This window comes from Bos taurus, chromosome 5 (genome assembly GCF_002263795.3).
Source record: "Bos taurus isolate L1 Dominette 01449 registration number 42190680 breed Hereford chromosome 5, ARS-UCD2.0, whole genome shotgun sequence".
Lineage (NCBI taxonomy): Eukaryota > Metazoa > Chordata > Mammalia > Artiodactyla > Bovidae > Bos > Bos taurus.
Window position 1 is genome coordinate 30,170,895 of NC_037332.1, and position 25,582 is coordinate 30,196,476.

Sequence of the window (25,582 nt, forward strand, 5' to 3'; positions counted from 1 at the left end):
CAGATGTTTTTTGTTTTTTGTTTCTGGCTGGACGATCAAATGAGATACAAAAAGGCTGGGACACTCAAAGATGGGGTTGGGGGTGTGGGCAGTCATGACCCCTGTGTCAAGCTCTGGCCTTAACAAGTATGAGGGAGGGACAATGTTGGGAAGGCGGGTTGTGGATCAAGAGCAGACTGGGGTCTTTCTGTTTCCTCCCCAAAGAGGCGAGGTGCTCCGAGGCACTGAGATGGACCCCCGTTTGAGAGCAATTGGAAAAGCCAGGGGAGATAAGACTTGTAGTGCCTCTCCCCAGCTGATATGACTGGTGCTGGGCCTCAGTTTGTCCTTCCATAAAGCAGGAGTCATGCCTCTCCCACGTGTAGTCTGGACGTAGGAAGGGATTCATTAGGTTTTATGACTTCGTGATAAGCTCCTGGGTTTATAACGAGACTCCTGGAAATCCAGACCCAGTGGTACTGGGTGGGGTGGAGTGCTGTCCCCAGCCGGCCACACGGGCAACTCACAACACCTATTAGGCTTCTTTATGTCAGATTGTCTAGGAACATGTGAGATCAAGGAAAAGTCCATGCCCTCAGGAAGCTTACAGTCTAGTTCAAGAAATAATACAGAATGTGAAAAATGAGTAGCAATATGGGAGTGAAATCATTTTGTTTTTTCATGAAATCTTAACAATTAAAAGATCTAGCATAGTGTTCAGACCAAAGTAGATATTTATAAGCCATAATTTTTCCTTTTTTGGGTAAACATATAAAAGTTATTGCCAGACAAAACAAGACTTCCGGTTGGCACAGTGTATGGTGCCCCGAAGATGCTAAAGGAATGGTGACATGTAATCGTGGATGGGAAGCGAGGGCAGTAGCCCTGCAGAGGTTCAAGGGACGGAGTGTGCAGAGGTCTGGGTTGTTTGAAGGGGGCTTCATGAGGCACCTTGATCATATTAACCCTGAAGGATGCATACAATCCGAAAAGGTTCAGAGAAAGGCTAAAACAATTGGTTGTCTCAGAGGAGGCATTGTGTGAGAATACAAAGTCAGGATCAGACCTGGGTTCAAACCTCAACTCCATCACGCACTAGCTGTGTGACCTTGGGCAAGTTCCTTGGCCTGCCTTTCCGAGCCTTTGTTTCCTCACTTGTTAAATAGGAATGATTTTGGTCCTAACTCCATAGGCTAGTTGTAAGAATTAATGAGATAATTTATATAGAGTTCTCATCTCAGTTTTGTCAATAAATGTCATCAGCTTTTGTCATTATTCCATTTTTCATTTTAATGGTAGTGTCATTAGTATCCTACTCATGCCCACAGATTTACCCTTAGTTCCTAGGACCTTGTGTCATCTGGCCATTCCCTGCCTGCTGTAATTTCCTCGAATATGCTTTTGTTCTGTTATTGCAGATCACTTGGAGACTCCTGGGCTTTTTATGGTGTTTTGTACTTCTGTGTACTTGCAAATGCCATGTCCTTGCCCAGAATTTCACCATCTTCCCCTGCTTCATTGCTTTTGCCTAACTTCCTCCTGCTTGATGTTTTAAGAGTAAATCCTATAGCATTTCTTCCAGGAAGCCTTACTTGACTCCTCTGTTCCGTTTCCTCCCTGGGACCCCACAGTGCCATATGCTGCTGTTTGACAGCAGTACTGTGTGCACTCATCCCTGGCTTGCTGATCTACCTTGGATATAAACTTTCTGAATGTAGGGATCCTACATTATTTATTTTTATATCTCTAGCTCCTAGCTTAGTGACGGGCATATAGTTATTTTCTGCTAATTGTTGAATAAGAAATCCCAACCAAAAACAAACAAAAAACCAAGAAGAACACAGCTAGCTTTATGTGTAACATTTATTACCTAGTTAGTTCTGATTTAAATGCTTTGTGTATACTAACTTATTTAATTGTCATAGCAACCTTAAGAAGTAGGTACTGTTTGTACCTCCATTTTACAGATGAGGAAACTGAGGCTCATAGAAATTAAATAACTCTCCCAAGGCCACACTAGTAAGTGGTGGAACCAAGATTCGTACTAGGGCAGTGTAGCTCCTCATTCTGTGGTTTAGCCACTCTTTGAGATTTGTGATGTTTATTGAACGCCCAAGAAAAAGTGAAGAGACATTAGCTGTACATCACAACTCCATGAACACATGCTAAAAGCATTAGGGAACGTGTAGAGACACTTTTAGGGGAGAGTGTAAACCTTCCCAGTCTTACTTATGACAGATTTGCTAGAGAAGGTGGGATTTCTCCCCTTGTGAATTGGATGAGGGGCATGGCTGGCGGCTGGGAAGGAGATGATCTCTGAGGACGATGGAGGAGAAATCTTAGGGAGTGGATGAAGAATATATGTCTGGGGAAATTCAGTTTGCTGAGTCTTTATTGAGCACCTACCGCAGTGATCAACAAGCTGGTGATGATGATGCCTGTGCTCAGGAGCTTGTGGTCTAGCGGACTTTAAGTGCATCTGGTTAGACAATAAGTCAAGGGAGTGTCTTAGACTTATAACATGAACCGAAAGACAGAGTTGAAACCCAATGAGAAGTGGGAATTTGGTGCAGGAGAAGCAACATATAAGGAAAGTGATTTGGGCTGTAGCACATAAGGCAGATTATAAGACCAGAAATAGCAAGGACAATTGTGAGAAGTTGGATAATCCCCTCCAAAAATAACCAGGGACTGAACAAAGGACTTGGTGGTGGATGAGGTAGTAGCAGGATCAATCAGTTATTTATTAAGCACCTGCACATGATTCAGAGGAGGATAAGGCATGACTCCTCCCCTCCAGCAGTTGTATTCTAATTGAAATAAAGGAAGCACACGCATGAAAATGCACTCTATGACCTCATTCAATTTGTGTTGAGATCCACAGTCTCAGTGACCAGGTACTTTCTTTCTCTTTGCTTCACTCATCTGGATTTCATTTCTAAGGTCACCTCATTTTCCAGAATAGCTGCTGAAGTTCCAGTTATTGTCTCTGCATTCCAGCCAGCTGGAAGCAGAAAGGAGAAAAAAAGGTATACTCCCTCCCTTTAATGATACTTCTCAGAAGTTATACATACTATTTCTGTTCACATCCCATGTGGTCACATAGCCACATCTGAATTCTAGGAAAGATGAGAAATATATTAATTCTTTGTATTAAAAAAATTTTTATGAAGTATAGTTGATTTACAATGTGTTAATTTCTGCTGTACAGCAGAGTGACTCAGTTATACACATATATACATTCTTTTTTATATTCTTTTCCACTATGGTTTATCCCAGGATATTGAATTTAGTTCCCTGTGCTATTCAGTAGGATCTTGTTGTTTATAGAAATGTATTAATTCTGGGTTGCTAAGTGCTCAGCTAAGCATTGGAGGTTCATTAATAAGGAAGATGAGAAGAGGTTGGGGATAACAAGCAGGTCTCCGCCTTATCATTCTTCACATATAATTATGCTTTGGAGCTCAGAAGAGGGACTGAGCTATGTTGGGTAGTCACAGAGTTGGATTTTGAGTCCAGCAGTGATAGGTAGGGATTCAGAAGATTGGGGAAACATGAGTTACAAGTGAATCCTATGACTAGAGTAGCTGCTCCAAGAGAACCCAGGAGACAATGAGCTGGTCAGAGATGCTGGGGCCAACATGGAAAAAAATCTTAGCTCTGAAGCTCTTTCTTATCTAAGATGCTGAGAACAAGTCAGCCAAGGAGTTTAGGTTTTCTTGTGTAAATGGTAAGGAGTCAGAGATTTCTGAACTGAAAAGAAGCATGATTTATCTTATGTGCTAGGAAGTTTGGAAATTCCATCCACATGCAGGCTGGAAGTAGGGATGCCAGCTAGAAGTTTATCCCAGAAGGTCAGGAGTGTACAACAAGGGCCATCTGATGATGGCCATGGGAGGGGAAGAAAAGGTATGGATGAGAGACCCTGGGAGGAGCACACTTGGGTCCTAGTGAGTAATGGCCTGTGGTCCGAGGAGAGAGAGGAAAATGTCTTTTGTGGGGTGTAACCCCAGAAATATTGTGTCCTCTCTGAGGTAGCACTGCCTAAGGGCTCCCCCTGCGGGAAGGCAGAATATGGTGAAGAGAAGGGTAAACCCTGGTTGGCTACAGGGACAATGTGAGTCTGCCCCAAGACGCCTCGGCTTTGGAAAAGGCAGCGGCCCCCAGCAGAATAGTTTCCATTCTGCGTAACTGGGGAGTGTGTGGGTCTGGCTAACCGCGAGGAGGGGCTGAGGAGCCAGCAGACAGATCGAGTTGCTGTGGCAGTGGTGTTTTTAAGCTGGGGCTTGGGGCCTGTGGCTAATAAGAGTTCTTCTATCCCAGATTGTATGCTTCTTGACTGAGTAGGCCAAGAGGGCGTCCTTAGCCAGGGCCAGGTTACCTGCTCAGGTTACCCGATGTCAGGTGTAAGGCCGGCGGCGTGGCAGAGAGTAGAGCTAGGGGGCTTTGCTGGCGCTGGGGACCTGACTGACTTCCTGCACCAGTTCAGGATCCCAGGTGGGAGTCGACCATGGTGAGGAGGAGGCCTCAGGGGTACAGTTGTATTTGGATAAAGCCACCTCTTCGTTTGATTGACACCGGCCTTCCGGGACCTTGCCTTTACCCGACTTCCCTGGTGTGAGTTGCGGAGCTCAGCCTGAGACATCTGGCAAATCCATCTCTTTTTCCTCCAGGCTGCTCAGGGACTTGGCCCGTAACCACTCAGCAAGTCATTTCTGGTTATAGAGTCATCAGTGACCACAGAAGCACGTTCTCCAGACAGGGCTCTGAAAGCTGGCTTTTCTCTGGTAGCTTGTCCCCAAAGTGATAGCTTCAAGCAAACAAAACCAGAAAGTCAGATCTAAGCCGCTACAGACGCTTAAGTCAAGGAGCACCCACTTTTCCGATGTCTTTTGTCATAAGGTACTGCGGTAAATTTCCCACAGGTCTAGTTGGGCAGCTCAGGCCTTAAGCAAACCGTGTGTGTGGTAAGCGCTGGGTCACACCCATGAGCTCCTGTGCATGGGGCTGCAAATGGAGGGAGGAGGGTGGCAGGGGAGCTGCTCTGTTGAGGCTGTGGGATTTGGCGGCACCAGGGCTCCAGGCCTCGCATCTAGGGAGGTGACTGCTCCTGGTCCACTCCTTCCTGTTCTTCAAGTGTTCACCCCACTCCATCATGGGCAGGGCTCCCTCTTCCTCCAGCCAAGTGTCATGAACTGTTCTTGTGATTTCCTTTCTGCCGCAGGGCACTTCTTCTCCCAGAGCCTTTCGCAGTAGACTCGGGCTCATTCCAGGCTCTGTCTGTCTCATGTTATCTTCTCCAAACCTGAGCTCTGAAAAGAAGGATGGGAGGGAGGAAAGCGAGGAGAGCCATCTTGAGCTTCGTCTCCTAGGTTGGCCGCAGAGCCTGGCTCGGCCTGTCTGCGGGGGCTGCATTGAGACCTGGCTGCCGACCCGGCCCACTTCCTCCCTGTACTACACCCACCGGTCACGGGGCTGGGGAAGCTGTGCTTCCCATGTCTGGACCTTCTTAATTTTAGCTCTTGGACCTTTGCTCAAACACTGATTTTTTTTATTTCCTTTTGCCAATATTGTAGTTTTGGGGGGCAGTTGGGAGGAGCTGTGCTGAAGGAGTGAGATAAACAAACAGTGACGCAGAGGCGGCGGCAGCGTAAGCACCGGGCTGGGCCTGCTGTCTGGGCGGGCCGGGTGGAGGAGGCCTCCCGCCCTGCACACTGGCCAGCTGGCTTGTGTTAAAGCGCTGGCTGAAAATAACTCTCATTGTCTGGGAGCTGCTACCGCGGCAGGGCTGGCTATGGCCGCTGAGGGGGCCGGGGTAGCAGGAATGATGCCTCCCACCTCCTTGGGCTCCCGCCCTTTGGGAGCAGCACCCAGCTGGCCACAGCTGCCCCTACTGCCCACCAGGAGAGACATGTGGAGGGGAGGCCTGGCCACTCCTAACCCTAGGTCCATTTGGCGGCTGGGCGTGGGCCTCTGTGCCCAGTGTTGCCTGCTTCTCCATTGACTTGGGGGCAGAGATGTTGGTTTGTGAGGGGCTCCTGGTGGGAATATGGTACTCCAGCTGCTCCTCCAGCAGTCTCCTGACTCCTACACCTCGTACCTTCTCACTGCCTTCTCCTCTGCCATCGCATAATGGACTGATCTGCAGATGCCCGAGAGGACTTGCTGGCAGCTGTGACCAGGGGCCAGGGCTCAATAGCATATGGTACCAGCCTGGGACGGTGCCTCACTTCCCCTCTGGGGAGGATCTAGACTCTGCTTCCCAGGGCTCCCTGCCCCGTGGGCTGAGCATGGCGACTGCGGCTACCACTCCAGGGAGAAGTGGCCAGCCATAAGGGCCTCGGTGGGGAGGTGGTTCTGAGACGGAAAACATTAAGAAAACCACGAACTCACATTCTATATTTGCTCAAAATGAACAGCCCCTGCCTGCCTTTCCTTAAGTCTCCAGAATCCCCTTTGCAGGAACATTTCAGCCATCTCTCTCTCTTTCTCTCTCTCTCCTCAGAGGAACTATGCCATTTTAGCCTCTGATCCTGAAATTTATCATGACTGACTGGGACCAGTAGAGGCAGCTGGGAATTTTGGGTGGTTCCTATCTCTGTTTGTTGGGTTTTCCCCAGGCCTGGCCCAAGGAGACTGGCAGAGGAGGGGTGAGTCCCAGCACAGGACCCACAGCTTTGAAGGAAACTCCAGCCCCACCGGCATTTCCCTTCCCCTGCGGTGGGAAGGAAGCGAGGAGGGGCTAACTGACTGGGGGTGCAGAGCAGGAAAGGGAAAGGAACCTCTGTGACCAGAGCCAGCTCCCCCCTCCTCTGCTTCTCTGGGGCCAACAGGGTCGTGTGGGGAGTAAGGAAACCTCACTGCGGGGACTGGGCCCTTGGTCCCATGGAAGGGGTTGGCCCCTGAGCAGGGTGCTCGGCCTGGTCTCAAACTGGCCGTAAACCAGAGCTGCCTTGCTGGAGAAGCATCAGATCCACCCCTTTCTGCTTCTTTCTGTTATAGGTTTTTATTTTAGACTTCTGGCTGGTTCCCTCTGATTTAGGAATCAGTCCCAGAGTTGCTTTGAGTCTGAGTCTGAGTTCCTCTTCTCCCGTCTCCTTGGAGTCTTCCCCTCCCATCCCAAGGACAGTGATGTTTTACTGCCTCCTAGTCTTAGCAGCAAAGGATCAAAGCAGGGGTGAGGGGTTGCTCTGTCCCCAGAGTGTTGAGAAGCAGAGCTGAAGGAGGAGGGACAGAGGCAGGAATAGAGGACAACCGGGGAGAGGGCAGGTCCTTGGGGTGTCAGAGCATCGCTCAGGGTTTCTAGGAGGAGAGGGGAGGGAAGTGTGTTGAACACCCACAGTGTTCCAGACTTACTCGGACCTAAAGTATTTATCATTTAATCCTCATAAAACCCTGTGAAGTGGTGAGATTATCTCCATTTTGTGAGTGAGCTCTTTGAGGTTCTGTGACTCTGAAGAGCTTGAACTCGATCTGGAGCTCGCTGGTTCCACATCCAGTGTCCTCTGCTCCAAAACAGCTGAGTCTCCTTTCTCTTCAGCGAGGGGCTCCTAGAGGAGTTAGCAAGAACTCAGCCCGGCTTCTGCCTCAAGAGAGCCTGTGGTCTCAGTGGAGCCACAGCAGGAAAATGTCAAGGAAGCAACCTCTGACTGAAACTGGAAGGAAGGTTGGCAGGTTTGCTCCCTGGCTGTCCCCGGAACTCAGGAAGCTGCCCTTCTCAGGACATTGAGCCCTGTTGGCCTCACACACAGTATCTGTTAGAGGCAGGGGCCCCAGTGCCATGGCCGGGTGGGGAGAGAACCACCAAACCCTGGCCCTGCCCGTGATGGGTGGCTCTCACCCCCCACAGTCCATGGCTGACTTCTTGTGAGTGCTGGAGGCTGGGGAATTCCCCCACCCACTTCCTTCCCCATTGCACTTCAGTCACAAAGGAGAGAAAACTTCCCTCACTGCTCAGAAGCGTCACCCAGAGCTCTAGACTGGAGGACGTGGGCCTGTGGTCAGAACTGCTTCACGCTCCTGTCCCTGGTTTCTGTTTGCTGGCATCCCTCTCTCCTGGGCATCTAAAGTCTGGCCAGTTCCCTGAGGTTCCTCTTCCATGCTCTGAGGCTGGGGTTCCCAGAGGTGGTGACCCTGCTTCGTCTTTGAAGCCCCGGGGGACCAGACGTTTTCTCAGTGGTTCACCTGGTGGGGAAGTGTGAGGCCCCAGCGGCTGAGGGAGGAAGTTGGTGTAGACAGGATGTGATGTCTGCCACAGCCACGACGAGCTCCCCCTCCCCTTCCCAAGTCACGTGCTTCCAGGGGAGACTACTGTTTTCTGTCTTCATGGCACAGACGTGGGAGAGAGGCAGGAGGACAGTGAAGCCACCTCAGGCCATGTGCAGAGCCAGAACCAGGCCTGGTCCCACGGGCTCTGCGGGCTGCAGCCTGGCCCTGCTTAGGTGGGAGAACTTGCTCCAGGCCACCTTTGATCTTCGGGTCCCTGTTCTGTGGTGGTCTCCTGCTCCTGTCCTGCTGGCCACACAGACACGCTGAGATCGGCCCTTAGCAGGGTGGTCCCAGAGAGAACACCTGGGGTCCTATTTGCCTGTCGGGCCAGGCCTGCTCCATCGGCAGTGGGGCGGATTCGGTTAGCCCCTCTTCCCTGCGGAAGCTCAGGCAGATTCACAGGGCAGGAGCAACCATGCGGAGAGGCATGACGTGGTAGTCCCTTCCCCTTCTTTTCTTCTCTTCTGGGTTTCTAAATTCTTCCATTTCTAAACACTGAACAGAGATCCCAACTCCACTTCCTTTTTCGAGCCATAATGACCCTGTTTCCAGCCAGAAGCTTGGCCCAGAGCTCAGAACCGGAACCTGTTTGTTTTTTTTTAATTTATCTATCTTGGGCTGTGCTGGATGTTTGTTGCTGCTCAGGCTTTTCTCTAGTTGCACCGAGCAGGGCTACTCTCTTGTTTCAGGGCACAGGCTTCACATTGTAGTGTCTTCTGTTGTTGCAAAACACAGGCTATAGGGCACACAGTCTTCAGCAGTTGCAGCTCAGCCCCCAGGTCTAGAGCACAGGTTCACTAGTTGTGGTGCACGGGCTTGGTTGCTCCATGGCATATGGGATCTTCCCGGATCAGGGATTGTTAACCTGTGTCTCCTTCATGGGCAGGCGGATTCTCTACCACTGAGCCACCGGGGAAGCCCCACAACTGGAACCTCTTAACCATAGGTTTACCATCAGCCTACTCTCTACTTGGTGCCTGTCCTAGGGTTAGACGTTATTAGGAGTTGGAGATCATATGAATAATGGTACAGTCAGTCCTTTAGATGACCGTGTGTGTGTGTGTGTTAAGTCGCTTCAGTCGTGTCCAACTCTTTGTGACCGTATGGACCGTAGCTCGCCAGGCTCCTCTGTCCTTGGGATTCTCCAGGCCAGAATACTGGAGTGGATTGGCGTGCCCTCCTCCAGGGGATCTTCCTGATCCAGGGATCAAACCCACATCTTTTATGTCTCCTGAATTGGCAGGTGGGTTCTTTACCACCAGCACCACTTGGAAAGCCCTTGAGCATACAACTGGCTTAATAGCATGTATGTAAATAAATACCTAATAAATAGATACATGTAACAGAAATAAATGATGTTTAAGGATTTTCTTTCAATTTCCTAGAAAACAGAGAGCCTACTCCCAGGATACTCGTGCTGTTTTTGGAGTAACTCAGAGTTGGTATGACTCCTCAGGATCCTGGGCACATACAATTTGTGTCCCCAGGGACAAGGATGTCAAGGACCCAACAGAGATAAGCCAGGTGGTCATGCTTTGTTTACCTGGAAGTTAGAGCTGAGCTTGGAGCAGTAGTAAGGGAGAGGAAGATGAGAGGACCTGCAGCCAAGGCAGCTAGATTGGTTAGAGGAGGGGCTTGGCTGGACCGGAGCGGGAGGTGAAGGGTAAGGAGGGGACAGTGGAGCTGCTGGTCTGGGTGGGGCTTGCCCCTGGATGCCTTGGCTTTTATTCACTTACACTTGTGTTCATGTATTCATTCAGCAAATGGTAGTGAACAAAATAAAATGACTCCTGGTCTGTCCTGTACTCTCAGCTAGAGTGTCTCAGGGAGGGGTTGGGACACTTCACTGTGTCTTAAATAATTGGGAGCTGTGTCATAAGTAATCAGCACTAATGATTAAAAGTACTGAAATCTTGTAAACTATTTCCTTAAAAACTTGAACACTTATCTTCATGTTGATGTTCTGCTCATTCCCTGGTGTCCTGGATGTGACAGAAAGGGTTAGAGTTGTAGCATCTGCACAGGCTATGTACGGGTGGCTCAGGATTCACCCAGGGGTGTGTGTGGTACAGGAAGCCTGCCCAGCTCTCAGGCTGTGGGGGGAAATTGATTGATGTTGTCACTTTAGACTGGTGACTTTCAAACTTTTTTGACCTGTCCCATGTTAAGAAACACATCTTACATTATGTGTCTGTTTTGTTCATGAAATAAAAACTTTGTGAAACATTATTTATACTTCCTAATTGCAATCAATTCTGATATCTTAAATTCTTGTTCTATTTTAATCTGTTCATTCTCATTCAAAATAAAGTTACTCTTGACTGACTTCACTGATTCCACAACCAGTGGTTTGGAAAATGCTGCTCAGCCAAACTGAACCAAACATGAAGGGGAAATGGGAAGATGGCCGTGCCCCTCTGAGCCTTCCTGTTCACCCATGGAATGTCAGGGTGAAACCTGAGGGTTCAGGCGTGAGGGAAGCCTGTCAGCTCTGTTGACTCAGGTTCTCTCCGCAGAGCTCCATGAACCTGCCTCCCGACAAGGCGCGGCTCCTGCGGCAGTACGACAACGAGAAGAAGTGGGACCTCATCTGTGACCAGGTACAGGGTTTGGGACCGGAAGTGAGGCCAAGCATGGCGGCGGGGCCTTGGGTATTAACTGCAGCCCTGGGGTCCCTTGAGGAACCCCAGCCTGGTCTTGGCCTCAGCCCATGCTTATTTCCTCTTCTAAAAGCACTTTCCTAACAGACACAGGCTGGCAGGTCAGGTTCCCCTTTAGCTCCCACAAAGCACTGTCTTGATTTCTTCCCAGTGAGGTTTATTGAGCTGTGAGGTCTGCTGTGAAGGAGTTTGGTGGTTTCCCCAGTAGAGCCTGTTTCTGCCTTTCCAACCAGGGTGAGGGCTGTGCCTGGCTGAAGAATCCAAAGTGCCATTTGTCTTTCACTCTGCTCCAGACCTGGCGAATAGCAGCCTTTTCCCCATTACTTACAGGCCTCTAGGAATGAGAAGCCCCGGTCCTCTAGTCTTCTGTTCCCAAATCTCAGAATGTGAGGATTGGAAGCTCCCTTTACATGAAAGTGTTTGGAGCCAGAAGAGAAAAGAGAGATTTTCACTTAGCTCAGAATCAAGAACTCACACCTGTGGCCTTGCTTTTTCCCCTGCGTACATTTGAAGATAACAGATCATGAGTTTTTGAACTCGGACAGGCCTGGCCGCAAGCAACCTCTTAATTTTTAACATAGAAAATTACTTTAGACTCAGGGTTACTGAGTCTACTCAGTAACTCAGAATTACTCATCAAAGGAGGAGAAGATGGCAACAGAGAAGTACCTGAGGATAAGTCACGGAGGGGAACTTATGGTGTGGGGGATGTTAAGGGCCAGGTGACAACTTAAGGAGTCCCCTCACATCAGACACTGTGGGCGCCCTGCTTCCTCAGCACTCTTCTCAGAAGCCTGAGTGTCTGTGTGCACACACGTGTTTCCCTCACAGGAACGATTCCAGGTGAAGAATCCTCCCCACACGTACATCCAGAAACTCCAGAGCTTCTTGGACCCCAGCGTAACTCGGAAGGTGAGGTGCGAAGCAGGGTAGCCCCATCTTGCTGTCCTTTGCAGTCCTGTGGGGTTTAGGGGCAAACCCTGTGATGTGGGTCAGGACTGTTCTGAGCAGCAGGAGCTGGGTTTCTGTGTTCTGGGGCTCTGGGGGAATGGCTGGCTAGGAACAGATGGAAGGACTGTCACTGCCCTCTTGGGAGCCTTCCCTCTCCTTTTCTGCCCCGTTTGCTTGTATTGTAAAGTTGACTCGGGGGCCTCCATCAGTGACAGAATCCCACATTCACAGAAATTCAGGAGGAGAGTGCAGGAGTCAACCAAAGTACTGAGAGAGCTGGAGATCTCACTGCGGACCAACCACATTGGGTGAGTCACTCTTGACCATCAGAGCCTTTCCACCTGGCCGCTTAGGACCCGGCGTCCGCTGAAGAGAGTTTGCCTGTTTATCTCCTTGTTGTGGGGCAGAGCTGCCTCTCGAATGCCTTTTGGTTCCCCAGAGGGCTTCAGACTGTTCCTTTTCTGGCTTTTCTCCCCCTCAGCTCTGCCAGCTGCTGACTGGATGCTGCTGGCAAGCCTGGGGCCTCTCCTGGGGTCCTCAGTCTGTGGCTTTGAGTGGAAGACATTCCCACAGCAGCTGAGACTGGAGTCTGCCTGTGGCCTGGGGCTGGGCCAAGGGAGGCCCAGAGAAGGCTGGGAATGGGGGAATGTATTGCATTGGGTTGCTGAGACCTGGTTTGTAGACTGTTTGGTGCCCAGAAGACTATTTGCTTGATTATAAGACAATTTTAGTTCATGAGCAGAAGCAGCTTCCTGAAACATCAGGGAAGATCTGAAGCAGGTGGACCAGATGCTGAGTGTCCTCTGTAGTCCCAGACCCAGGTCCTGTCAACCTGTTGCCTGAGCCTCTAGAAACTACATGAGTCTTTTTTTTTTTCCAGAGGAGTGAGGAACCAGGACCTGCTGAGCAGGCACAGGGCTAATGCGTGAGATACAGGGAAAGAGCTACAGTCTTGCATTCATAAAACTGTAACCAGCCAGGGTAAATATAGTGAAAGTGAGAGCAAGAGAGAGGATGAGAGAGCGAGAGAGTGACCGTGCGTGTGTGTACACACAGGACAGTGAGGGACTGTGACAGAGAACTGCAGGCAGTACTACAAATCTGGCCTGATCATTTAGAGCTCACAGGAGTGAGAAGTCTGAGAAGTCTAGCCTGGGGTGGAGGTGGGGTTGCTGGGCAGGTTCCAGCCCCAGAAGCAGGAGTAGAAAGAGCCAAATGACATCATCTGCCTTCCCCTCCTTTCCCGCCTGGGCTTCTGGTGCAGGCTACCTGTATGCAGTCAGCTGCCTCCTGCAGTCATGGGAGAGAACAGGTAAGGACAGTTGCCGGCGCAGTCGCTGTGCTTGGTGGCCAGAGCTGGCTTTCACACTTCATCCATGAATCCATGAACCACACATTGAGAACTGACCAGCTAGGAAATGTGTAACTCAGCCTTCACCTTTATTTAGTGAAGCTCAAGGAAGGAAAGACTGCAGCGTCCCATCAGCTGCCCCACGTGTGAGAGCACGAGCAACACAGATGACAGCTCCAAACTCCACCCTGCATTCATCCGGAGGGCCTTTACCCCTCCCTGCTTCCTTTTCCCTCACGCCCTCCCGTCCTCCTTACTGAGTCCTGCTGCATGAGGAGGGGGCTCTGCTCTTCCCCAGAAAGGGCCTTGGAGCAATGTGGGACGGTCCCCCAGCATTCCGCTTCTACCTGCTGCCATCCCCTCTGGCCATTGGCCAGGCTCTGAGGCCAGAGCAGCGTGGTTCCCAGGCCCAGGCCTCTCAGCAGTTGGCACACAAGCTAGAGATCTGAACCGGGTCCTTGGTTCCCAGGAGCAGCTCAACATCTGGCATTTGAGGAGCTCCTGTCATTTGAACTGTGCTCCGCTGGTGGAGTTATATGGGAAGGCCAGGACGCTTCCTGCATTTCTGGGCAGGAAGAGTGTGTCAGGCTGTCAGGCAGGGCTGTGGGAGCTCCAGGGCGGTGGGAGCCCAGGGCAAGGTAGCAAGAGGGCGATTCTGCCTCCGAAGCAGCCTGATCCGCCCCAGGCCCTTGGAAGATGGGGACTTGAGCCTGGAGCGGGACAGGCTGGGAAGCAGGGTTCCAGAGCTACCCCAGCTCCTCCTCCCCCTGGTTTGTGTTGGTTTCACGGCCTCGCTGAGTTGCCCTTTGACATCTCCTCAAAGTGTCAAGATCCCGAAAATAGCAGTGGAGACTCAGACAGGAAATGAGAAGGGGGCGGGGAGCTGGAGAGCAGACAGACAGGAAACGGGAGGCCTGTCGGCCCCCAGAGAGGAAGCTAACTTCAGGCAGCTCCGGTGTCAGTCAGCCTCCTCCGCCAGAGCTTGCTGCCAGATCTCTGCCGGGCCTGGCGCTTCTGCCCGGCCTCTCTCTGCAGCCCGGGTGTGGCCATCCAACATGGCGCTGGTGTCCCAGCTGTGGGGGAGAAGCGGCCTCAGGGGGCTGTTCGGCGCAGCTGGCCTAGAAAGACCCCAGACTCTCAGAGTGAAGAGGGCACAGGAGAGTCAGGGTTTCATCTGGAGAGTTTTCTTTCTCTCCAGGTCCTGTGTGTCTACAGGACAGGAGTGAACCTGTCCTGTAACAATCCTGGGACTTGCTCCTGACTCCTTCCAGGGCTGTCTCAGTTCGAAAGGCTTGAAGGCAGAAGGGTTGAAGTGCCCCAGTCTGTTGTCTGTCTTCCTGCCTCCCCGGTTCAGTCCCTTAGAGGTCAGAGCCGTTCCGGAGTTACTTGAGTTCCTGACTGTTCCCCCATCCTTCTCCTATTCTGCCAGTCTCACCTGTGACCACACACAGAAATCCCACGTATCCCTCTGTTAACTGTTTCCCGAAATACCTTTTCTTGAACTTGGTGGGGAGCCCTTTGGCCCAGTATGCCTCTTTTCCAGAGCTCTCTTTGCAATGGCACTCCACTTCAGTACTCTTGCCTGGAAAATCGCATGGGCGGAGGAGCCTGGTAGGCTGCAGTCCATGGGGTCGCCAAGAGTCGGACACGACTGAGTGACTTCACTTTCACTTTTCACTTTCATCCATTGGAGAAGGAAATGGCAACCCACTCCAGTGTTCTTGTCTGGAGAATCCCAGGGACGGAGGAGCCTCGTAGGCTGCCGTCTATGGGGTCGCACAGAGTCGGACACAACTGAAGCGACTTAGCAGCAGCAGCAGCCGCCTGTCTTTTAACTGACACTTCAGTTAAGTTGGGGTGCTCAGTTGTGTCCAACTCTTTATGACCCCATGGACTGTAGCCCGCCAGGCTCCTCTGTCCCGGAGATCTCCCAGGCAAGAATACTGGAGTGGGTTGTCATTTCCTTCTCCAGGGGATCTTCCTGACCCAGGGATCAAACCCGCATCTCCTATGTCTCCTGCTCTGCAGGCGAATTCTTTACCTGCTGAGCCACCGGTCAATTTGGGGACCTGCCAGCTTCCATCAGCTCTGTCAAAGGACTGCAGTAAATACTCTGTGTAACCCTCAGTTCCTCCCACAAATGTGGCATCAGGAAGCTGTGCCCAGCCTCATGTTCGACACCAGGAACCCAGAAAACGATGGAGTGGGGGCCCTGGCTCTTGAGGAGGGGGCTTCTGAAGGCTGGTTTGGCTGACGTGGTGTTGGAAGGCCTGCATCTCTCCCCATCTCTGGCTCCCCCGCCTAGGGGCGGTCCGGCCAGGTGACATGATCATGGCTGGGTCAGCCACAGGCTTTGATCATCAGAATTCTCCCAGCCTGGTGCTGAGTTCCAGAGGATCCAAGAGGGGATATTGTTTCACAGAGGCACCTTTTGCTCCTCCCCCCCAACCCACTTTATTAGCAGACCCCTCCACTATCTTTCCTTTATCTGCAGGTGGGTGCGGGAGTTTCTGAATGACGAAAACAAAGGCCTGGACGTGTTGGTGGATTACCTGTCCTTTGCCCAGTGTTCTGTCATGTGAGTACCACCTGGGACCAGGGCGGGGGGCCCCATTCTGCTTTGACTGGAACTGCCAGTAGTGAAGGTGGAATGGGAACCCCAGGCAGCAGTCTGGGTGTGGGCAGGTGGCCACGGGGTTGTCTGAGGTCAGTGAAGAGTGCCAGGTAACTGGAGTAGAAGGTGCGTTTTGGGGAGCAGAAGGCAAGGTGTGGAAGGGCAGCTCAGGATCCTAACCCAGAAGACCCAGACTCCATGCTGGGAGCTCCCCAAGGAGGTTTCCTGGCCTTTGGGAGAGAGGCCCCCCGCAGGGTTCGTTTACTTAGGGAGAGCTTGGTCTTCGCAAAGCCACTTTAGGTCTCCAGCTATAAGAGGGTTTCTCCGTGTCACCCCAGAAGCAGTGAGCATGACCTTTGACAGACTGAAAATGAAGCATTCAGGAGACTTTTTCAAGCAGGCGGGGGTTTGGAGGCAGCTGGAAGTGAGTTAACGCAGAGGAAAAGGCAACGTGGGCTGGGGTGGGGAGTGGAGGGAGCGAGGGCTTTCAAGGCAAAGCCTGGCGTGGGTCTCTTCAGTCCTTTACTATCTGTGTGACCTCTGGAAAGATTGTTGAGGTCCTCTTATGTAAGAGGGGATCCATGTTACAGGGTTGCTGTAAGCATTAGATGATACTGTGTGTAAAGCAGTCTATAGTATTTGGAACGTAGGCTGTACTGTGGTAGCCACTTTTTATTTGTTAATTGTTGCTGTTTAAGGTGTTCCCTACCATAATTACCTAAATATATGGAAAGAGGGATTATATTGATCATTCACAGCATGACCAACACATGCAGACCTGTACCCTAGAGCACTTGGGTGACCGATCATCCCAGTTTACCCGTGATTTTCCCCACATGACTTTCCCCAGTGTTAGTGCTGAAAGTCCCTCATCCTGGGGAACTCCTCAGTCCGGGGACTCCGCCCCAGTCATGAATTTCACTTTTCTTGCTGCCGTCCTTGCCCTGGGCCATTCTCCTTCCTCAGCAGGTTTTTCCCCTCATCTCCTTAAGAGTTTAGAACTATTGCCCCTCCTGGGTTTGGCCTTAGTCATTTTTACCAGGTCATCCCATTAAAACCAAGAGTGACCCACTCCCCCTTCCCATCCCTGCAGAAGTCAAGCCTTCTATCCCTTAAAAAAAAAAAAAAAAACTTACTCTTTTTATAGAAAGAAATGAAAAATATTTGCTGAAGCGATTTAAAAAAAATAATTCAGAGCTTTTATAGTAAAAGATGTAGATCATTTTTCCAAATAAGCCTATCTTGTTTGGAAAGCAAATAAATTCCAGCTGCTTGAAACCAAAATACCCTGGAACCTCAGTATTGTAGTGTCCATGGCAGTACCTTTGACTGTGTTTTTAAAAGAAAGACTCAGGGCAGGCAGAGGGTAGGTAAGAGTGTGTGTTTTGGGAAGGGTTGAGAGGAAAAGAGTGAAGCCAAATAGAGTTTGAGTAAAGGCACTTAATTTGTACACTGAACGTCCCAGAGTGGGGTTGGAGTGGGGAATACTATTTTTGATGGAGGGAGGGCACTGGCAAGCGGTTTCCCTGTCCTGGAGACTCCTCCGAGGTCCACTTGAAAGCCCCATCAAACATCTGACCGTCAGGATCCTGAAGTCTGCTCCTACTTTCTTGGAAACATTCAGGCATCTGCAGATACCGCTTCCTATTTCAGAAAGCCTTGGCCTCTGTGACTTTGACCCTGGTGCTGTGCATATTTAAGGAGCCTGTTGGAAATGCTTGTTCTGTCTTGGATGACCCTCTTCAGGGAAGAGGACAGGAAAGGGGAGTGGGGCTTGTTTCTCAGAGGGGGAGATCCGATGAGGGGACCTGCAAGGGAGAAGGCCCTGTGGGTTCATCATCTTGAGCTGTCCTCTTTATTCTGGCCACACTCCCAAACTGCTGATTGGGGAAGACAGCTGGTCCGAGAAGCAGAAAGTGACAAAGAAGCCGTCCCAACTCTCTTAGGGACTAAGGACCCCAGTTCACATCTCTGCCCTCCCCCAAGGGAAGCTGCAGCGCGAGGAGCCTCTGAGCCAGGAAAACCTAGAAACCTCAAGTAGAATCATGGAGAACCCAGCCATCAAAACTCAGTGCTGGGATGGGACTGTAGAGTTCCTCCTGAACATGGAGGCCTGTCCCACTCTGGCTTCACCAGGACCCCCATCCCCCTCCACTCAGACCTGCCCTCCTGAACATAATCCAGAACCACCCAGGCCCCCTCAGGGCATTGAGAGGCCTCTCCGGCAGCTGCTGTCGGCTGCCTAGTAGTACCTGCAGTTGTCCGGTTCCCCGCCGCCGCTCTTCGGGCTGACTCAAGGGGACCCATGGCTTCTCTGAGATGTCCTTTCTATGGCTGGAGGTGCAGAAAGACTACCAGCCCCCCGAGTCCCTTCAGGCTCATGGGAGGTGACTCCTGGAGTTGCTTGGCCAGTGGGGAGCCGCAGCTGGCCTCCCAGCATCCCCATCTCCTCAGATGCCCCTTCTGGGCATGGCTCATGGCGCCTCTGCCCTGCTCAGCACACTTGTGCCAGTGGCTCTCCCGGCCAGGGCTGGGTCTCTGCTGCCCGGTTCCGCTTTTCCTTCTGGCTGCCCTTGCTTCTTGTGGCCCTCAAGGTCTAACGGACGGGAGTGGGCCTGCCAGGGGCTTGGCACTGAATTTCTCCTGTGTGCGTGCATGTGTGTCCTTTCCTGCTCCAGGTTTGACTTTGAGGCTCTGGAGAGTGGTGACGATGGTGCGTTTGACAAGCTCCGGTCCTGGAGCAGGTCTATCGAGGACCTGCAGCCACCCAGCGCCCTGTCAGCCCCCTTCACCAACAGCCTCGCTCGCTCTGCGCGCCAGTCTGTGCTCCGGTATGTGTGCTCTTGCTCTGCCCGCCTGCCTCCCACCCTCGCCCCCATCCGTGCAGGTCCTGGGTAACGGCGGTGAGTGCTCACGCGCCTCCCTTCACTCTTGCTTCCAGGCTCAGCTCTCTTGCCCTCTGCCTGCCAGTCTGTCTCTGGTCTGTCCTCTCTGTCCCCTGACTCTGCCCAGCGATCTGTCCTGGGTAAGTACATCCCCCTCAGCTGTGCCCTCCCCTCTCGTCTCCCCCTCTCTGGGGGCCCCTCCATTCCTCACTCTCACTCTGCCATTCCTCCAGGCCCCTGGGCAGGGCTTGTCCTCATCCAGCTCCTTGGTCTTCACCGGCTGGTCCAGCACCTGCCTTCATGTCTGTTTCCCTCTGCTCCATCAGCTGCCCGGAGACCACCCCCCACCAGCCTGCTGCTGCTCACCTTTCCCTCACTTCTTCCTTTAGGCCTTTTTTCCTCCAAGGCTGTAGCGTGTGCGTTGGTCTGCAGTAGCTGAAGAGCTGTCCTGCCGGGATGCAGGTGGATGGACTAGATGATTTCTCAGAGCCCCTTCACAGAGGGAGGCTTCCCTTTGGGCCCTGTGGCCCTTTCCATGATTTCTCTCAGCCATGCTTTTCTCCTTGTCTCCTTTGGGTCTTGCCCCTGACACTGCTCATCATTCTAGTCATGCATGACCAGATACCATTTGTGTTTCCTTTATTTCCCATGAAACATCACTGGGGGCAAAGTCAGAGGTCGCCCCAGCCCTCTTGTAGCCTCTGGGGTCTGCTCTGTCTTTTCTAGGACCTAGAAGTGGGGTAGGAGCCAAGGTGCCCCAGCCCCAGGGGATGTGTAGAAGATGCAGTGACTGGGAGGAGGAGGAAGGAGGGCTCAGATGGATGTCTCCTGGACCCATGCTGAGGTCCAGGAAGGCCTGCACAGCTCCTGTTGTGTTTGGAGGAGCTCTGGGCTTAGGATGGTTTGGGCACTGGTTTTAAAGCTGGTGTCCTGGAGATTTACTGACAAAGACCTGCTCCAGGGAGGTGAAAACAGTGGAGCACCTGCCCCCTGCACCTTCTCTCTCAGGGCTATTGGTGCAAGGTCCTCCATCCCCCTTTCCTCCTGCTGCTGAGGGGCAGCCTGCTGTCTGGGTGATGCTGCATGCCCCCGACCCTTCACCAGAAGCCCCCTCTCCCCCAGGTACAGCACTCTCCCTGGGCGCAGGGCCCTGAAGAACTCCCGCCTGGTGAGCCAGAAGGATGATGTCCACGTGTGTATCCTTTGTCTCAGAGCCATCATGAACTACCAGGTAAGGCGATAGCACTGGCCATGGGTGTCTCTTCCTGGTCTCCCAACCAGGAGAGCTAGGAAGGCAGCAGCTTGTAAAGGATGAGTCTGTGGGTGGAGCCACCATCAGGGAGCTCCAGCTGGGGTCTGCCTTCCCCCCATCACCGTCTCCCCTCCTGTCCTTTCTCCTTGCTGCAGTATGGATTCAACCTGGTCATGTCCCATCCTCATGCTGTCAATGAGATTGCGCTGAGTCTCAACAACAAGAATCCAAGGTGAGTTCCTTTCCTCTCCTTTCCTCCCCTCTCTGCCCAGGGCTCTGGAGATCTGGGCTCCACTTGTCCCTGTCCGGAAGTCCTGCCTGGTCTTGGGTCCCGTGGCCTAGGGCAGTGCCTCAATTTGGCCCCCTCCCCTCTGCTGGAGAAGGAGTGTTCTGCTTCCCTCACAGCTTAGGAAGGGGAGCCAGCTTGTCTCCCCTGCCTTCTCTCCCAAGCCCACACCTTCTCCTTCACCACGGAGGCTGTCTTTGTTCCCTCGGAAGGACTCACACAGGTGTGCAAATGAACTGTGTCGTGGCCAGGGCAGGGGCGAGGGTGTTCATTTTTATTTTCCACCCCTTAGGACCAAAGCCCTTGTCTTAGAGCTCCTGGCAGCTGTGTGTTTGGTACGAGGAGGTCACGAAATCATTCTCGCTGCCTTTGACAATTTCAAAGAGGTCAGTGTCCTACACTCGTGTGTGTGTGTGCATGTGTGTGTTTAGTGGGGAGGATATGGGAGCCAGGTAGCGAAGCACCCTTTCCTGTGATCTCACACATCCTGGGGATTTTAACAGCCCAGTGCTTTTAGCTAGGTGGTCTGCCCCCTGCTTTTTTAAACCCAAAGCCAAACTTCAGTCTTACTAGATCTTATGTTGGGGATGCCCCTGATTGGCCAGCAAAGGATGCCCTCATTGAGGGCTACAGTCCCACAGTCCTAACCCACTGTGCAGAATACCTGAAGAGCCTGGTAAATGGTTGGACCCCTGGGAAGCCTGGTGATCTGTGCCTTAACAGGCACCCTGGGTGGTTCAGAGGCAGTGAACACACTGGTCGAACCCAAGGTAGTTATACTTGTTGTGGGAGGAGAAGCAGGGGTTCTCCTGAGGGGGCTGTTGTTGGTAAAGGGAGAGGGACCTCCTACTTGGAATTCCCCAGCCCCGGGGCCTGGCTCTGAAACCCCCATCTGCTTGAACATAGGATTCCTCGACATCCAGCCGCAGCTGCTGGTCCCACCCCTTCCTCCTCTTTGGACCTCTTCCCTAGCATCCATTGTTCAAGCCAGGAAGTGGCTCTTCCTCCTTGAAGCCAGAGGCTCAGCGGAGTCTCTGGACCCCTCTCAGCTCTGGGGCTTTCCTGTGCCCCAGCCTGTCTCCTGCATCCCTGCTAGGACCTCAGCGTTCTGCCTCAGCCTTGGCTTCCACCTGTCTTCCACCCCACTCCTTTCAATAACTCAGTACCCCAGACCCCTTGTTTCTTCTTGGCCTACCCCCAGAGGCACCTAGAGCCCAGACTAAGGTCACACCTTTACTGAGCCCCTTCTGAGGCCCAGAGCAAATGTCAGGTCCCAGGCTTTCTTATGTCATGTCCCAAGTGGCCAGTTACATAGAGAGTTGTGGTTACACTTGGTCAGAACCAGTCCCTTTGCCGAATGTTCCTAAGAACCAGGGCTCGGGGGGTGCTAGGGTTCTGCAGGGGACAGATCCTGTCACTGAGAAAGTCTGTTTGTTCAGGTGTGCAAGGAGCTGCACCGCTTTGAGAAGCTGATGGAGTATTTCCGGAATGAGGACAGCAACATCGACTTCATGGTGAGGAGCTGGGCTGGGTCAGGTGCTTGCCCAGCAGGGCCACCTAACCCTTGAGAGCTGGGCCAGGCCGACAGTGTGCTTTGGTATTCTGTGTAGAACCGCAAGTGGTTCTCTACTCAGTAACTGCTGCTTGTCCACTCACCCCAGAGGAAACTCCAGGACGAGGTCATTTTTCTGTCTTGGGTCTGGTTCCTTTCCTCCTTTTTTTGGCCTTACGGTCCCTGATTTGGATCCTTCCTGAGCAGCTTTCCTTTCCCCCAGCTTTTCCTCTGGCTTCACTTCTCTTCAGTCGAAGGTGTTCAGCTGGTAGGGTGGTCTCAAGAAATACCTGCTGAGGGACTTCCCTGGTGATCCAGTGGTTAAGATTCTGCACTTCCACTGCAGGGGGCACAGGTTTGATCGGGGAACTAAGATCCCACATGCCAGGTGATGTGGCCAAAAAATAAAAATAGAAGTAAGTTAAAAAAAAAAAAACCTGCTGATGTGCAAAGGAAATCAGAGCACAAATCTTCATTTATACTCATTTCTCTTATAGTTTGTCTTCATACACTGAATATTGTTTGACTTAAATGAAAATACTCTTATTTTGCTATTGTTCCCCAAAGCCTTCCCGATTTACTCACTCCTTTTGATTATCCCCTGATGATGCTGGTTCTGCCAGCCACCTACCATCTCTGTCTCAGCTCTCTGACCCTCCGGGCTGCTCCTCCCCCAGGTGGCCTGCATGCAGTTTATCAACATCGTGGTGCACTCAGTGGAAGACATGAACTTCCGGGTCCACCTGCAGTATGAGTTCACAAAGCTGGGGCTGGAGGAGTTCCTGCAGGTGAGCTGGGCCGGAGTCCTCACAGTGGGAGGTGCTTCAGGACAGTTCAGGACAGAGGACCAGCTTAGCTGTATCACAGTGGGTGTTTCTTTTCTAAGAGCCTAGTCATGGATGCTCCTGGCACCCCACCTGTCTTCTGTGGCCTGGGATTCAGGCCTTCCCGCAGAGGGCTCAATCAGTCAGCTCCAGGGCCAAGAATCGGACACTGCTGCAGGAGGAACTCCCCGGGCCCTAGCTCTAGGAAGGGATCTTGGAGGGAATGAGGAGGCTCCCCCCACTACTACTCTGTCTGCTCTTCCCTAGAAGTCACGGCACACAGAGAGCGAGAAGCTGCAGGTGCAGATCCAGGCGTACCTGGACAACGTGTTCGATGTGGGGGGTTTGTTGGAGGATGCTGAGACCAAGAATGTGGCCCTGGAGAAGGTGGAAGAGCTGGAGGAGCATGTGTCACATGTACGTGGCCCTCCATTGCTGCCAGGACCGCTGTTGAGGGTGGGGAGGGAATGGGGACATGTGAGTCCAGGAATCCCGAGCCAACCTACTTAGCTCCTGACTGAGCCCCCGGGAAGCCTCAGAACCCAGCAGGGCTCTCCGGCGCATGGTTCGGCTGAGGCACGGGGCCGTCCGCAGTGGAGTGAACACACCACTGGTGACCTCTGGCCTGGATGTGAGGTGGCCTTGGGCTCCAGAGAATTGGGTGTAGCCATTTGCCTGGTACTGTTTCCCGCAGCCTCAGACCCCAGGCCCACAGGAGTCCGTAGGGAAGCCACTGGGCCAAGCTGCCTTTGGAGCCCTGGGTGGAGGGGTCGGGCCCAGGTTGGTCACTCGGACTTAGGCTCCGCTGAGTGGCCAGGCTTTAGGACTGGCCCCCAGACCTGCCCTTCTCATCCTGCAGCTCACAGAGAAGCTTCTGGACCTAGAGAATGAAAACATGATGCGTGTGGCGGAGCTAGAGAAGCAACTGCTGCAGCGGGAGAAGGAACTCGAGAGCGTCAAGGTACGAAGTTACCTGGGGAAGGCGCCCCTGGGCGCTGGGGCCAGGGAAACTTGCTTTCCATCTCTGAGTCATGTCAAGTCCTCAAGAATCCAGATCTTGATTCACCCTTGGAACACTGATGATTTCACCCCAGGATCTAGCTGGAGAGGGAAGCTGGAGCCAGAGTGGGCCAGATGCACACACAGAAGGGTGGAGACCCCTCGAGTTCCCGCCTTCTCCTCCAGCCCGTCCCCCTGCTTCTCCCTTGCCTGCACCTCCACTGCTTTCCCAGCCCAGCTCCTTGGGGCTGTTTGTTAGGGTTTCTACCAGGCATCCCATACTGGAGGGCAAGGCTTCCTCATATTTCAGTGTCTTCTCTGTCCCTCATTGAACTTTATGTAGTTGCAAAATCATGCCCCAACCTACCTGTTCTCCCACAGGAATACAGTTATGCCAGCTCTGTTGAGCCCAGCACACATCCGCCAAGCCCCTGCTAAGAGTCTGAAGTGCTCTGTCAGGAGTATGGAGGACACAGAGGTGGCTAAGGCAGGGCCTCGTCCATAGGGGGCTTCCAGCTGAGCAGTTGTACAAACCAGATGGAACGAGAGCAGGCCTGAGGCACCAAGGGCTGAGAGCAGCCATAGCAGGCTGCTGGTGGTTGAGGGAGCATCTACAAGGCAACTTCCACCCAAGTCTTGAGGGACCAGTGAAACTGGACTGGACCACTGCCGGGTGCCGGCCAGGTGGTCGATGCTTCCATTCACCTCTTGTTACTTTGCATCCTAGCTTCCCCCAGTCCCCACCTGGGTTTCTGCTGCTCTTTGCCTCTGAACACTCTCCTGGAGACCCCGGTGTAGGAAGCCTCCCTCCCAGAGGCCTTCAGGTGCTCTTTTCCTGATGGTGCCCTCTGCCCAACAGGAGACTTACGAGAACACAAGCCACCAGGTACACACCCTGCGGCGGCTCATTAAAGAGAAAGAGGAGGCCTTCCAGCGCCGGTGCCACTTGGAGCCCAGTGCCCGGGGCCTGGAGTCCATGGGCAGCGAGGCTCTGGCCCGGGTGGGCTCTGCGGAGCTGAATGAGGGCATGCCCCACTCCGACCTGGACCTCCTCACTCTGGCCCCCCCTGCTGAGGAGGCCCTGCCCCTGCCTCCACCGCCAGCTCCTCCCTTGCCCCCGCCTCCTCCCCCGTTACCAGGTAAGCAGAACCTTTACCTGGTAAAAGCCAAGAGGTGCAGCCTTATTGTGAGGTCACAGGGGATGTGCTCGAAGGATGTAAAGTCAGATGGGAGGGGCTGGGGGAGGGTTGGGATCTGAGGGATGCTCAGGTTACTAGGGAAGGGATTCTAAGAGTAGGTGTGGATCTGTTTTAAGGAGCATAAAGATGCTGCTTCTGATTCCTCTGAAGACATTCAAGGAGAGGGCTTAGACTAAAGCAGGAAAGAGTGGGTCAGAGACCAGCACCACCACCCCTGGGACCCCTGGGAGTCGGAGTCAGAACCCCTGGGAGCCGCTTGGGCAGGGAGTTCATGCAGCCTGCTCTCCTGAAAGTCTTTAAGGACAGGTAGGCGAGCAGAGGGGTCTCTTGGCCCTTGAGTCACTGTGCCATTTCTTCTCCCCCAGACAAGTGTCCCCCGGCCCCGCCGCTCCCTGGCGCTGCCCCCTCTGTGGTGTTGACAGTAGGGCTGTCAGGTGAGTGTCCTGAGAGCTCTGGGCAGAGCTAGTGGGACCGAGGGAGTGTGTTCTTGGCTCCTGTCTCACTGTTCCTCCTTCTAAATTAGCCATTCGCATTAAGAAACCTATCAAGACCAAGTTCCGGCTGCCCGTCTTCAACTGGACAGCCCTAAAACCCAACCAGATCAGCGGCACTGTCTTCAGTGAACTTGATGATGAGAAAATCTTGGAGGTAGCAGGGCCTGGGGCCCTGAGGGATGGGGCTGGGGGTTAGGGACTAGGGTATCCTTCAGGCTAGATCTCCTGGCCTTGGAGGAGCCCCCGGGCTCAGCCTTGGGGCACCAGA

At 52.7% G+C, this 25,582-nt stretch overlaps 1 protein-coding gene across 5 annotated transcripts in view; it reads left to right on the forward strand.

Moving 5' to 3' along the window:
• Window positions 1–25,582, forward strand: part of FMNL3 (formin like 3) — a 51,281-nt gene that overhangs the window by 19,823 nt on the left and 5,876 nt on the right. For 2 of the 5 annotated variants that reach the window (XM_005206314.5, XM_059886636.1), the window contains exons 2-16: window positions 10,764–10,847; window positions 11,739–11,819; window positions 12,090–12,166; window positions 15,704–15,787; window positions 18,502–18,654; window positions 19,831–19,939; window positions 20,116–20,192; window positions 20,539–20,632; window positions 21,686–21,760; window positions 22,476–22,586; window positions 22,890–23,039; window positions 23,482–23,583; window positions 24,481–24,760; window positions 25,186–25,254; window positions 25,344–25,468. In XM_005206314.5, the coding sequence (XP_005206371.1) occupies window positions 10,764–10,847; window positions 11,739–11,819; window positions 12,090–12,166; window positions 15,704–15,787; window positions 18,502–18,654; window positions 19,831–19,939; window positions 20,116–20,192; window positions 20,539–20,632; window positions 21,686–21,760; window positions 22,476–22,586; window positions 22,890–23,039; window positions 23,482–23,583; window positions 24,481–24,760; window positions 25,186–25,254; window positions 25,344–25,468 (1,671 nt within the window). The remainder of the gene's footprint in view (window positions 1–10,763; window positions 10,848–11,738; window positions 11,820–12,089; window positions 12,167–15,703; window positions 15,788–18,501; window positions 18,655–19,830; window positions 19,940–20,115; window positions 20,193–20,538; window positions 20,633–21,685; window positions 21,761–22,475; window positions 22,587–22,889; window positions 23,040–23,481; window positions 23,584–24,480; window positions 24,761–25,185; window positions 25,255–25,343; window positions 25,469–25,582) is intronic. The other 3 variants (XM_059886637.1, NM_001191506.1, XM_005206315.5) reach the window with 2 other exon arrangements.